The sequence below is a fragment of the Homarus americanus genome, unplaced genomic scaffold, assembly GCF_018991925.1.
Source record: "Homarus americanus isolate GMGI-L3 unplaced genomic scaffold, GMGI_Hamer_2.0 scaffold50564, whole genome shotgun sequence".
Lineage (NCBI taxonomy): Eukaryota > Metazoa > Arthropoda > Malacostraca > Decapoda > Nephropidae > Homarus > Homarus americanus.
In genome coordinates, this window is record NW_024715014.1 from 4,133,680 (window position 1) to 4,149,066 (window position 15,387).

Genomic DNA, 15,387 nt, shown 5'->3' on the forward strand with positions numbered 1-15,387 from the left:
ACAGCAGGAGTCCCCAACAAGGCCTGGACCTGACCCATAATATCAGTACAGTAAGTCCTCGCTTAACGTCGGGGTTACGTTCCTAAAAATGCGACGTTATACGAAACAACGTTAAGCGGATCAATTTTCCCCAGAATAAAAAGATAAAATACGGGAGTTACGCTCCCGAGCCTTCATTCGACCCATGAAATCATAACATATGCAGAAAATCATTGCCATTTCTATAGAAAATAATGCATACATATACAACCACTAAGCTTGTATTGGTACTTACCGATGGGTGGAGGTGGTAGAGCGAGTGTGTGGTGGGTAGTGAAGTAGAAGAGGCGGATGGAGGGAGGAGAGGAGTATGGCGGGAGCGAAGGAGAGGGTGAGAGCAGAGGAGGGTGGGAGAGGAGGAGGGTGGGAGAGGAGGAGGGTGGGAGAGGAGGAGGGTGGTGTGTCACCGAGATTCTGCGCCAAGCCGAGAGAGCATAGCGAGGTCAGACGACAGCAGGCGATGCACCATAAAATATAGTGTGACGACACAAAACGACGTAGTATCGGATCACCGGGATGTTAAACAAATTTTTGGTCTCTAAAGTTTAGCGATGTAGTGTCAAAACAACGTTAAGTGGGACGACGTTAAGCGCAGACTTACTGTACAATACAACATCGACTTTGCCTTCTCACTCTCTCTGGTCTATATATCACATCTGCAACACTACTATTTATCTCATTTTCCTTCAACTACATTAATCTGGTCTCTTTCTCTCTCTTCTCCTTATCTAAATTAATGGCTCATTGGAAAGCAACTCCCCCCCCCCTTTTTCAGGGATATCATATATTAATGGCTTCGTATCCACAAGGTCCTCATGAGAGATTTAAGTGTTGTATTAGCAATATTAGATTGGATATGATAGCACTGTAGACTAGACCAAGGATAATACCAACAGTACAAGGCTAGATGTGGTAGTACCTGAACTAGAATAAGTGCAATTGTAGCAAGGCTAGAGCAAGTGTGATAATAGCATTAGAAAGCTAGATGTGATGACAGTAGAACTAGACCAACTGTGATAGTAACTTGACTAGACTAAGTGTGATCCCTGTAGTAAAAGGCTGCGGTAGGTGTGATATTAACAAGACTACAGTAGGTGCGATATCAATAAGAATAAGCTAAGTGTGATAGCAGTACGACTAAACTAGGTGATGTAGTAGAAGTATAGTACTATGCTAGGGCTCCAAGATGACTTTTCAAAGACTTCATAAAATATCATCTTGGTTCTCCCTTTCATTATCACCTTAACGCTCAGGGGTTTACAGTCGATTCCAACTTTGATGTCCTCCATACTAGATTCAGATGACTTCCAGTGGTCTGAGAGTGATTTGCCTTCTCCTCGAACACTTCCACATGAGCTACACTCTTGGGAGATGAAATACAGAAAATGCAGAGGTGAAACCAAACAACTTCAAAATCACCAAAGAAATATGTTACTGAGTAGTGTCCAAATACAGTACAGTATAACTTTTCTTATTTTTTTTGGTTTTTTACAATTCCAGTAAATTCGTATGAAAGTGAGATACCCATTAATGTGCTTGAGAATTTAAAAGCACTAATTCACACTTTCTTCATATCAAATACAACATGCTGTTACCAGCATACCTAAAGTACTGTACATCAATCAGTCCAAATATGATTAATGAGTTTGACAAAACACAACCCTGAAAAATGACATTACACTGTACATGAACTTCTCGGACTCTTAGGATTATTTAAACAGATTCTGCTACTAATTTTGTATTGTGCAATATTTCAGTGATTATAATCATATAATCAATGGGGATATTTTTTTGATTATTTGTACACTGTATCTAATATTCACACACACAATACAGGTACAGGTACTGTAATTGTAAAATTCATACTCCACTAACTGAAAAATATATACAGTACTTTATTAGCTAATATGTCTCTGCTATAAGCAATTAATATTTAAATGTACAACTACAGTATTCAGGATTAAGTACTGAAAATTTTGAAATGAATCTATAATAATATTTCTTTTAATATTATTCTTGCTGGAACCAGTAGAGCTTTCTCAGCAGGTTAATATGTACAGAACATTAATAATCCTGGCACATAATACACGAACTATAAAGACGCTCCAAAATTAGTTAGTAAGAGCTACGGTATGCATTTCTGACAAAAACTTGTTTTGTTTTTTGCCAAGTCTTTTATGCACAGTATATATATATTTACATTTGATAAACAGAGCTTTTTCAATATCTTCACCAGTATTTATGTCCACAACTGCAAGGTCAGTTTTCACAATAAAAATCAATACAGTTCAGGTACTGTACAGTAGGGGTTAAAAGTTTGCTCCTGCCCAAAATGAAGCAGCATCGACCAAAAGTAAACTGAAACAGTCGAGGTAAGTCAGCTCTGAGATTTATTCCCGTGACTCAGTTTCACTATGGGGTAGCGAACTTTTGTCCTAGACTGTACAGTACGTTTAAAAGAGCATACAGTATTGCAACTTAGCCAAACTCCTCCACTTCTGAACCTTTGTGCTTCCCACTTTTAAGCTTCTACAGCTGTCCCCGAGAATAAATAATGGCCTTTTAGCTATAACAGTACTGTACGGAGTTGTGAAACAAGAACCAAATTTTATTTTAAAAAGGAAAGAAAAAACTCCTGGTTGGGGTGCAAATCACTGTGGCAATTTTACACCTGTTAACTCTGTAATTTCAACGACTAGTCCAGTTAACTCTTCCTGTCTGGCTGCTACTTCATTCAGAATAAAAACACAATTTGGTAATAAATTATAGTTTACCAAGTTTAAATATGTGATGGATAATATCAAGAGTAAGTAGAAAACCTATCTGATCTTGGCTCACATGATCTAACATTAAGTTAAATTCTATGACAAAGCTATTAACTTTAATACTTTCAACTCAATTCTATTGAAGACATGAAAAAAGGGATTTAAAATTGTGTTCTCTGAACCCCGAGTCAATAGCAGAGGGACTGTTTTACACAACACTACAGCTGCTAGGTTTAGGTTGGTTGTCCTCGGATGCACATGGAAGCACTGCTATACAAGTTGTGTTCTGTTACCACATTCATACTCTCATCCCAGTCACTCAAAAGTATATCTTCATTACTCTCTATTACTTTTTGTTGCTACATCCCCATCTTTATTCTTTGTGAGAATATAAACATTCTTTTCAGATTACTGCAGGACAAAGGCGAGAATTCCAAACTTAGTAGCCAGCTGGGGCCGGATACTCAAAAGGATTTACAATGTCGTATCTTCTTAAGTCTGACATTGTAAGTTAATCCTTGAGGTTGTAAGTCCTCCTTCTGGTGATACTTGAAACAAAATATGGCATCCACCATCTTTTGACTTCGCACATTGTATCTGGAGGTAGTAACTTACAAGACCCTCGGAGCTCTTGTAATGGAATACTGTAACTCCCAGACAGAGTGCATAAACAGCATATACCAACCAAGCAGTGACAAACCTCATTCAGCAGTTTTATCAGAGAATGTTGTAAAAAAGGGTTTCATATGAAATTTCAATGGAAAATAATATTAAAAGATAAAATCCATTCAATTAAAAATTATTTTAAAACAGTTTTGTTTGTTTATGTTTGGCAGGCAAGATGGCGTTGATCGCTGCATATTTACAATTGAGCCTTGTGATAATTTTTGAGGCACTATACTACAGATTTCATTATGAGGTGTTTTGATCATCCACCCCAGCTGATAATTATTATTCTTTAACAACTTTTTTATTTTTTCCGACAAGATGACCGAAAATATTATTTTGCTCTACCTTCCCTAAATGCAAGAATAGAACCAAATAAATTGCAATCTTTGTCAAAAATTTTCTAACAGGACTCTAACCAGATTGGTTAGAAATAAAATACACCCAAATACCAGACTCAATATCATCACATCATTCCACAACCATGAATGTTAACTGAACCAGTTCTTTCACCTAAGGGATAGTGAACTAATGTTACTACCACTAGCTAATTTGGGTAATCTTTTGACCTCCTAACCTTAAAATTTATAGGTCTCAATCAATCTAAAGAGGACCATATACAGTACTGTACAGTGGTCCCTCGGTTAACGAACGGTTCGATTAACAAATTACCTCCCATAAGAAACTTCAATTCGGTTAATGAACAAAACTTCGATTAATGAAATCCTTACGAACAACACGTTTTGTTGTGAGCATCAGCTGAGCAGCTGATGGGCTAGTCTGCCAATTCAATAATCTGTTCTATGTTTACATTCGTTTCCAGTGGAGTAAATATCATGAAAGTTGTGCTCTTTAATATTTTTGCATTTTTTATATTAAAATTATTAGTCATTTTAAAATTTAGTTAACATATTAATAATATATGCAGTACAGGGAACTAGTTTTTTGTGCGCCCATCAGCCACTTGACTCAGCTACCAGGCGTCAGTTTCGTTTTGTTGACAGTGGAATGAACATCTATTTTGTTGGGGTCTTGAATATTTTTGCATTTTTACATTGAAATTATTGGTCATTCTGAAATTTAGTTAACATATTGATAATATATAGCACAGTGCAGTGTTGTTTTAAATAAAACAATCTTGAATTACACCTAGTGAACTTAAAATTTGATTGGTGAAATGACTGCATCAAGCATGGGTCCCCTGAAAGGTGATTTCTTCTCCATCCCCACTTCCTTCTCTTCTCCCTTCTCCTCCACCCCCACTTCTAATTCCCATCATCATCATCAACCAGGAACCTTCTACATACACACCTCAAAGTAAGTGTACTTTACTGCATTTTTTTACTTTGTATGTACTTTTCGGTGAGCTGGAACCAATTACCCAATTTCCCATTGAAACAGTGGATTCGATTAACAAAATTTTCGGTTAACAAACGACTCTGTGGATCGAATTGTGTTCGTTAACCGAGGGACCACTGTATGTGATTTATCTGATGTAAAGTAAAACACTTCCTAGGATGGGCTGAACTTTGGAAAAGTTTATTTGGGGTATGTACACCCACTAAAAAATTATTCTGCACCCATGTCATATTGTATCAAGCCGTGAGGGTGCCGAATAATTTTTTATTGGGTGTACAACTTATAGGCACACATCAGGATGGGCTCTTTGGCCGGTCTGTACTGTAGTGTAGTGTACACCCACTAAAAAATTATTTGGCATCCTTACGGCGTGATACAATATGACACGGGTGCTGAATAATTTTTTTAGTGGGTGTACTGTACCTCCCTCTACCCAGTAACAGGAGTGAGCAAGCCTCATAATTTCCTGGCCCTGGCTGGGTTACTACTAGTTGACATCTAAGTCAGGTAACCTACAGTATATGGGTCACTGTGCCATTTGATTCGATAATCAATCAGAACTTTTTTTCTACAATGAAGCCATTCTTGTTTTAATTTCTTATCCCATCTTGTCCTTTTAATTCCAGTTATCATTGTTCAGAAACAAGTTTAACTACCATTGTATAGCGTGATATACAGAAAAATGGGCAGGCAGTATAAGGTTGAATAAAATATTAAGGGAAAGACTGAAGTAGAAGTGAAAAAAGACACATAATAGATGCAAGAGAAAAGTAAATTAAAAAATCAAAATACAGTTGGACCTTAGTACAGGTAATTTATACTGCATCATACAACTTAAGTCAGCTTTTTGTCTTTCAGTTCAGACTTCTTAATGGCTAAAATCAATTGATTCTCTCGGTGTTAAGCTGCACCAGATGCTGTGTGTGGATGTTAATTCTGAGATTAGTTGGAAACTTGTTTCCTTCTCTGCATGAGGTGGTGTGATATGTAAGTACTGTATATAGGACCTGTCTTGCATTGCCTGGTACTTTTTTTTTTAAATTTCTAAAGCCTGAAAAGATGTTCGTAATATGGGGCCTCATCATCTCTAATTTCTTATTCGTACTGTCACTATCATCATCCTCAACATTTTACAGGGTACTTTACTTTACTTTTATCCTCTTCGCCACTGATCGGCTCGTTAGCCGTTTGGGCAGTCGGTCATGTCTCTGTTATGCACTGTTGGCAAATACTGGGCATGCACTGACTCCTGAATATATCAGAACCTGCTCCAGTGTTGGTCAAGTCTGGTCTTAAATGAACTCGCACTCGGTGCCATCAAAACGCTCTCTGGCAGATTGTTCCAAAAGTTCACAATTCTCACTCCGAAAAAATTTGCCCTCACAGTTTTCTGGACTTGTGGCTTCTTCAACCTTGAGCTGAGACCCCTTGTGGGGCGGACATCTGCCAGCTCCAGTTATGTACATTCGATTGAGTAATGCCCCTGAGATGTTTATACACTCTGATTAGGTCGTCCCTTGCCCGTCTGAAGTTTAAGCTAGGCAGTTGCAGGCACTCCAATCTCTCTGGGTAACTGAGGTTCTGTAGAGCAAACACCAGTCTGGTGGCCCTCCTTTGGATATTTTCAGTCAATTGACAGTCTCTAGCATACCATGGGGACCAGATGGGCTGACAATACTCCAGACGGGGAAGCACCTCACTCTTGAAGATTGTGATGAGCAACGGACCATCCAGATATCTAAACGACATTCTTATTAGACCTACTAGTTTTGTTGCTTGATTTATCTTCTTCTCACAATGGCCCAAGAGCTCAAGTTCATTGTCGACATACACACCCAGGTCTTTTTCACATTCGGTCTAAAGTAATGCAGTCTCTTCATCCTGTTGGGACATGTGATATGCCTCCTTACTATTGGTGCAACCCAGGAGCATCCTTTTGCACTTTGTGACACTGAAACTTAGGGAGCCATTTCCTCGACCATTCTTGAAGCTCAGAGATCTTTCTGCAGCAAATTCACAGTCTGTTTGGTTATTAATTTCCTTAAATAACTAGGCATCGTCTGCAAACATTTGTATGGAGGAGTGTACAGATTCTGGCATGTCATTAATGAAACAGACAGACAGCAACGGGCTCAATACACTGCCCTGTGGTTCCCCGCTAGTCACAGGCGCAAATGATTATTTTGTACCATTTATCACCACACACTCTTTGCGGTCAAGCAGAAAGTCTCGATCCATGCTGGGACACTTCCCCGAATCCCGTACCCTTCCAGTTCAGTTTTCAGCCTTTCATGGGGTAAGCTGTCGATAGCCTTGGCAAAATCTAGGTATATATTGTCGATATTTCTTCCTTTTTCTAGAATTTGAGTCCAAACTGTGTTGGTATTCCTTTACAAGGTTGTTTCGTAACAGATGTTCCATCATGCATCTCTTAAGATGCTCTCTAGTACAGGTAGTTCTGCTATAACGTGATAATTGTGTTCTTGTAAAATATCGTGTTATAGAAAATCGCGTAATAGAAATAACAGGGTTTATGGAGAAAATAGGGTTAGGTGCAGATTACTCGAAATCGAAAAAATTTAGTAGTTAGCCTAACACAAAGGATAGCACAGTCTAAATAAATGTTACATTCATATCTAATAATGAAATCATACAGTAAATGTAATACTTTACCTTGAAAAAATATGAATGTAACTTGATGGGGGAGAAGGGTGATTTTGAGGTTGATAACATCGAGCTTCTCTTCAAGTGTTATATCCTTTCTTTTACGATCATCACCGGGAATTCTATCACCAGAACGCTTCTTGGAGATATTCTTCTTTACCATATTCACAGTTAATACCACAAAATTGGAGAAATAGTAAGCAAAAATCGCGTTATAGCAAACAAGCGTTCGCGTTATACAAATATCGTTCCTAATTCATAAATCGCGTTAGAGCAAATTCGCGTTATAGCAGAACTCACTGTACTTTGCACTCTATGCTGGTCAGACTCACTGGTCTATAATCATTCTTGGAGTGACGATCGCTCTTCTTGAATATAGGACCCTCATAAGCCATCTTCCAGTGAACAAGGACCTTTTGCTCCTCCAGGCACTTGCAGAACAGGATCTTAAGGGATTCCGCAAGCTCGTTACTTAGTTCTCTTTACACTCTGGGGTGTACCGTATCTGGGCTGGGACTATTGTGAATTTTTAGTTTTGACAGTTTATTTCCTTTAACCTCAGTGGTGAAAAGGATAAAAGAACACACTGTGGGTCAGCCCTGTGTCAAACCGTCTTTCCTCAAATGCAGGAAGATGGTTCGCATCCTCTCTTGTGAACACTGATGAAAAAAATTTGTCCAATGCCTCTACCTTATCCTGGTCAGAATCTGCCATTTTCCACAATTGCATGGGTTAGCCATGATTATCTGATGGTAGCTGTTTAGAAAAACTTAAATCGGATGTTTTCACCACCCCAAAACCAGGGACCCCACCCCTGTAAATGCAGCAGAAACCAGGGGATGGGAACAACTCTGATGACCCAATTGCTATCAGGCAAGTTGAACCAAAGTTTTATGGCTGGATGCTTTTTCTAACACCAACCTAGAAGGTGGGAACAGCTCCGAGATAATAAAATACCGAACAGTACTTAGTATACTATATACAGTACAGTACAGTATAGCACTTGTACATAATACCTATACCATGATTAACATATATTTCTGAGCATAAACAAGTATCTTTATAACAAAGACATATGAGGTCCAAGCTGAGCAGCAGTATGAATGTGGCTACAGAAAACAACCAAAACATAATACAGTAAACAATACACATCCTATGGTAGTGTGTCCAAGGGGGGTACTGAAGCCAACCAATCACTTTTTACTGAAAATATTTATGGTGTCTGGCTGACTAAGCAGCCTTGACTGCACTTTTAATATGCCAATTACAAGAATTAGACAGTAAACATACTCACAATGGTGTGGTGTGGTGGCGTAGCAGGCGTAGTGAGGTGAGGGGGAGAACTATAGTACGGAGAGCTTGGGGATACAGGTGGTGATGGGTATGGCCAGTAGAACATTGTTGGATAAGCCACTCCTGGGTATGTTGGCAGACGGGGAGTCACAGCTCCAACAGCATTCAGAACTGGAGGAGCAGGACCCAGGGGGAAGGCACCAAAGGGGGGTGCAATCACAGTGCCTCCTGTAGGGTGATAAGGGATCAAGGATGGTCCTAGAAAGTATTGGCACTCACGGCCGTATCAATAAGTAACTGCACAAGTGACAGTGTGATTTTCAGCCGACATAATATATGCCATAGGCATACCCAGAGTTGATTTCACAGGGCAAAATTTCCAGGAAAATTACTAGAAATAAGCCTCGACAAAATCACTTATTTGGTACATGTCAGTTATATTACATGTGTCAAAACCAACACTGTCAAGAGCACAGAATAGTAATTGTTACATACACTCTTCATTCTTTCAATCATAAGTGACACCCATATATAAAGCACTAAAAATCACTGCTGGAAACTTGATTGGCACATTAATGACATCTTTCCATCACTAGACAAAATGTAAGAACATGAGTATGAGAGGTCAAATGTAACCAATACTGTATACAGTATATATATATATAGGACATGACTGTACTTATGAATGATTAAGCAAATGAGTCATGATTTGTATGAGAATCTTTCTGCTAACCATAAAACTAAACTGAATTGTCACCCTACTCAACCATACAATAAATACATACATATAATCAAAATGGGAAAAAAGACAATAAGACTGACACCATCTACTGTATTTAAAGGCAGGCAAAGGTACCAATATATCTCCTCATGTGAATGCTACTTGGGCAATTAAAGATAAAAATTCTACTTCTTTTTACATCATCATCATATTAAATACCCACTGCTTGCCTTTAAAATACTGCAGCTTCAAGTAACTACAACCATCACCAATACCACATGCAACCAGTACCACCACCAAACCACATACTCTACTGTTCCACCACATTTAAAGACATGCACAACAACCCATTATTGTATCTACCACAAGCACCACCACCAAAGCCACCACCATACACCATCACCACCCAACACCATATCTACACTACTCCACAACACCACTACAACACCAGAATGCAGCCTGCAACCACAAAAGGTGTAAAGCTCTTGCCTACCTTGTTACCTTAATCTGCCAGGCCCACGAGCCTCTTATGAGAGAGTGGCTTTGTTTGACATAGAAGATGAGAGGTGACCCATACACCGGAACCAGAAAACCACTGGGAATATCTTAACAGACTTTATTGGTCTTAGCAAAGTAATAATGGCGCACACACCAAAGTCCAGGTAAGTCAAATTAACATCTGGAACATTTTCTGGGCTGACTTCAAGTCAGATATCACACTTAAATGTACTAATCTGGTAGATACCAGATTCATATGAAACAAAAAAAAAAAAAGTCATATAAGCCTTGAAAATGTTCAATAACTGAACTAAATATGAAGCTATAACAATAGAGAAAACTACTGAATGTACACACAAAATAACAATAGTGCAGATATCACACTTAGTGGAATGTATTACAGAAGTGTTAGAGGACCATGTTGCCCCCCGCATCTGGCCCCTCAACAGCCCAGCCAGAGGGCACATGACCACGAAACTCTACATGCTCAAGCCAACACTGTAAAATTAATCTGGGGACATTTTATTAAGAGTTTTTTCCTATTTAGAATTATCCATCATAATATTTTCATTTGAGATTAAATAGTGTAAAGGCTCTATCCCAGTTATAAAAGTCTAAAACTTAATTGACTTTGAGTTGTAAAGTCCTGTGGCCAGCACCTAAGTCCTACCAGAACCCACTGTAGGGCTCACTGCACATATTCCCACTGTGGTGGACTGATCTACCACCACACCACCACCACCATTACACTGCCAACCAACCATCTGATCTGGTGCACACGGCTGCTGATGTCCTAATATATATGCTTTCTCGTATATTATTAAATGTTTAACTTACAACTAAAAATCACTAATTCTATACAGGTGCTCAGTCTTGTATGAGCAAGAAATAAACCAGAGAAGGTGAGGTACCCATCTGGTGAGAATATATGCAGCCGTGTACACAACAGCCAACTCAAACCTTCACACCCATACACACGCACACCCACATACTATATCATTGATAGATCTTAGAGATTGACAACTACTATGGCATAAGAGTATGACTTCTAGGTGAACAAATCTTCAAATGATAAAAATGTAGTTCTTAAAAGTATTATATTTCTTATACTTTAGTTATATTCTATAAAGCGATAAAATAATCTAACACTTTAAATATGCTTCAATAGACACCTTACTCAAATCCAATTCAGTTGCCTTGTGATCTAACATCCATCAGACAGACGCTGAAAAAACCAAGGATCATCCATATCCCACGGGACACTCACAGCAACCACACAATGTTGGCCAGCAGTGTTAACATCTCTGGCAAAACTAGGTGCAGCACACCAGAATAACAGCAGATTGCACACACAAGAGGCTGCTGCACCATACACACACACAATCATCACAATAGTTCATGGGAATGGGCAGGATGCAGTGAACGCCTTGGTAACTGGCATGACAACTACTGATACTACAGATTGCCAGTTGCCAAAACCTACCAATATATCACTAGTACCACCTGCTTTAACCCATTACAATGTGCTCTGCATCTCTCTTGTCAACCACTATGTACAGGTGTGTGTTACGCAGCACTGGATTTGAGTATTACATGGTAGGGAACATTGGGGGAGGAGGATATATGGGGTGTAAGAGGGAAGGGTTTACAAGAGGGGTCCGCTTCAAGGCCCCCATGCCAGCAGCACCAGTGTCCCCAGGGAAAGCCTGTTCAAAGCTACGCTTCTGTGTGGCTGGTAGTCTAGCTCCTGCTATAGCAGTGGCTGCAGCATAGGGCATTGGTAGAAGAGGAGGTCCCATTGGGGGTTTCTGAACATTAGGTGCCCCTTGAGTATCTCTACCTTGAGCAGATGACATTGGCATTAAAGTCATCTGTGGATGCAGCCCACCAGCAAGAGAGGGGCGTGGACTGGTGAAGAAAAAAACTGGGTTGGTGGCTGTGCCTATTTGTGATACGACTGGCATTTCTCCGTAGTGCCCTAGCAAGGCTGGAGGCATTGCAGACATAGTGGGCTTCATTGAAGTGAGGAGAGTTGGGGGAGCTTGAGAGGTGTGAGGCATCTCTAAAGGACCTTGGAGGGCAAGGGGTGGCCTGTGTGGTGGGGGACCCATAGGTGGGGGAAGTAGAAGGGGGGTATCGGATTGCTTGAGGGGGCTGGGGGGCATACCTGGGAGTATGTGACCATGTGGAGGTGGGGGAAATGGATGAGCTAAACCTGGGAAAGGGGGACCTGGGGGACGATGAGCACCAGGAGGGGGTGGTAAACCTTGGTGATGATGTAATCCCCCAGGTAGGGTAGTGGTGGTACTGTCCCACACCAACATACCCGGGGACACGACGGGTCGTTGGGCAGGGAGGCCGCCAGTCAGCACCATATTCATATCTTCCCCAGAGCACTGAAATACTTCTATATAACGCTGCTTTTTTCCGAAGACCATGTAGCGATGATGCCTCTGCTGAGCAGCCATAAATGCAGAATGCTCACTATCCATTTGGATGAATGCTTCACCACTTGGTTGACCCTGTTAAAACAATAATTAAGCTGAATTTCACCATTAAATTCTAAATCTTACTTTCTAATCTCCATCTCCAAAATATTATTTATAAAATTTATAATATGGGATACAGCAATTTGATACCACATTGTCTTTTTAAAAAATAATTCATTTTAGCCAGAAAATAATTATGAACCATAATTAACTTACATGGGCATTGTACACCATGTGGACTCCTTGGTAAACAATGCTTTTGGCAAGTTCTCCTAAGAATTCAAGGATGTGCTCCACCTGGGCCTCGAAGGGAAGACCTCTGAGACGTATACAATCCTTCCGGGTTCCAGAAGTGATGATTTGTTGAGGCAATAGTGGCACTTGAGGGAGTTGTGCTATTAAAGGTTGTTGCTGCTCATAGGTCCGAGGGTCCATAGATCGGTTTAGCACCTGCAAAAAATTATGTCGTCAATATCTTAAATAAAAGATGTGGAATATCAGCTGAAAGGGGAAATTCTTTGACACCTGAAGCTCATAGCATTACAGTACTGTGTTCTAAAACTGCAGAAATGGTCCCGAGATCCCACTTTATGACCAAGCCTTGACCAGGTGACTTGTGTACAGTATATAATATGAAGCTTTGATGTGAAATATATATATATATTATATATATATATATATATATATATATTATATATATATATATATATATATATATATATATATATATATTATATATTTATTTTTTTTATATATATATATATATATATATATATATATATATATATATATATATATATATATATATATATATATATATATATATATATATATATATATATATATATATAAACCCCCCAAACCACTAGTGTCTGGGACTAATTCCTTAATTAGTCATGTATTCTTATATTAAAGTTTTTCCTGAGGTTGGATCTTTAGCAACAACAAGTGCGACTTATGGTGTTGCATCAATCAGTGTTGCTCGGCCACCAGCAGTCATCCCAGGCTTCAACTTTCTGTCCCAGCCAATTGCATCGCCACCAATGTGGAAGAAGACAGCCAGGTTGGATGGTTCAGACTTGTTCATAAAATGTAATTTCAGAAGGACTAAACCATGCCACAGCCAACTCGGATATCTAAAGACAGCTAGATAAAACCAAGAAGTGGACCCCTCCCCCCCCCCTCCATACAAACAACAATGTCTATGGATTTACTTAAGGATTTCAACCCCAATGACTTTGCGCTAAAATACATAAAACACCTGTGACAGGTATCTATGTGAATTTACTTTCAGAATGCGTGTGTGCGTGTGTGTGTGTGTGTGTGTGTGTGTGTGTGTGTGTGTGTGCGAACATACTGCATACATAATATCAACAAAGAAATACATACACATATTGTATGTCGCAACTGTTGATTTTACTTGCTTTCAAATATCTAAGAAAACCAAGTTACCTTTTTGAAATAACGTGTTACAGCTTCAATAACTTGTACAGCGTCTTAACTCTCTTATATAGATATGCACATGCAACAGAGATTTACTTCAATTAATGGTAAGAAAAGAGAGAAGGTACCCTGAGGGAATGTGACGCTCCCTTGTTGTCCACGATCTTGTACCTGTTAATGGCCGCACCACTCCACGTTGTATTGGGTTTCAAAGTTGATGAGATAAATGACACTGATGAAGAAGGTAATTGTTTGGCGAGTAATTTTGTTCTATCCATCTTGTACAGTACAGCAAAGTTCAATTCCTTGAGTGAATGGGATAATTCACCTGAACAGTGAGTGTCCTTATCAGGTGTCGTTCAGCAACCTTTCTGAGGCATCACAAATATTTCAAGTCTTTACGTTAGTCATCTCACTAATTGCCTTCAAGACTTCCTTTCACTATAATTACCAAGGCTTTTTAAAGTTTCCCTTGTGACTTTATCTAGCTTATGGTACACAGAAGTAGAGGAGGAATCCTACTGTATATACACACGACAAAGTACAGTAATGTTTAGTTACTACTGTTATAGTTGGGCAAAAAATCAACTAAATCAGAAATACACTGACGGAAGCATGCATGTGCAGACTCATACATTTATATAGGAAACACTAAACAGCCTGTGTGGCATAACAGTTAATCCCCCTTGCTGATGTGTCTTAGTCGACCCTTTTGTTATTTAATCCACAATCATTCAATGGACTTGTGACAAACTTCTATGACAAAGTCTTCAGAAGTTCCTATATAACAAGAGCTATAAAATACCGAAGACATGACGCCCCCCCCCTCCACACACAAAGGAGGAGCAATCTTAACATGACATGAATTTGCCCTAAATAAGAGAGAAGCGAGAAAACGTAGAAAGAAGAAAATAAACAATTAGAAGAAAATATGAAAGAAGAGACGAAACCTGACGTAACAGCAAAAGGTCTTAGTTTCAACATCCTTAATAGCCCCAATAGAACACTTATCATATAACCTGCCAATTATTTGAGATACAATGTGTGTGTGTGTGTGTGTGTGTGTGTGGCTCTCGTTAGCAGCGTCGTTTCTGAGGGATTTCAAGGAGTGATTAACGTCTTCACCTGTTTCCCTCCCCCCACACCTCAGTATAACACCACCTGCCACAAAATTCTTTCATTAACATGATTCTGTTGTATCTTCCATCAATGAAGCGTGTCAACTCCATCACAAAAATATGAAATTCTTTCAACACCAACGTGAATCTTTCAACACCAACGCGAATCTTTCAACACCAACGCGAATCTTTCAACACCAACGTGAATCTGTTGTCACCATGACCACCATAACACTGTTCACTACATCCCCCGAGGTATCATTTATATTCCAGCTTTGTGTCTTCGGCTTCCACTGTGATCCAGGGCGGTCCCTACCAGTTTCTATCGGCCT

The 15,387-nt window shown here is 39.4% G+C and overlaps 1 protein-coding gene across 6 annotated transcripts in view; it reads right to left on the reverse strand.

The window, feature by feature from the left end:
• LOC121853513 (RNA-binding protein fusilli-like) overlaps nt 1–15,387 on the reverse strand; it is a 56,525-nt gene that overhangs the window by 14,119 nt on the left and 27,019 nt on the right. For 4 of the 6 annotated variants that reach the window (XM_042347699.1, XM_042347688.1, XM_042347670.1 and 1 more), the window contains 2 exons: nt 12,711–12,944; nt 10,109–12,527 (listed from right to left, as the gene is read on the reverse strand). In XM_042347699.1, the coding sequence (XP_042203633.1) occupies nt 11,595–12,527; nt 12,711–12,944 (1,167 nt within the window). In that variant the 3' untranslated portion in view covers nt 10,109–11,594. Of the gene's footprint in view, nt 1–8,787; nt 9,015–10,108; nt 12,528–12,710; nt 12,945–15,387 lie in introns of those variants that run through there. The other 2 variants (XM_042347710.1, XM_042347721.1) reach the window with 1 other exon arrangement.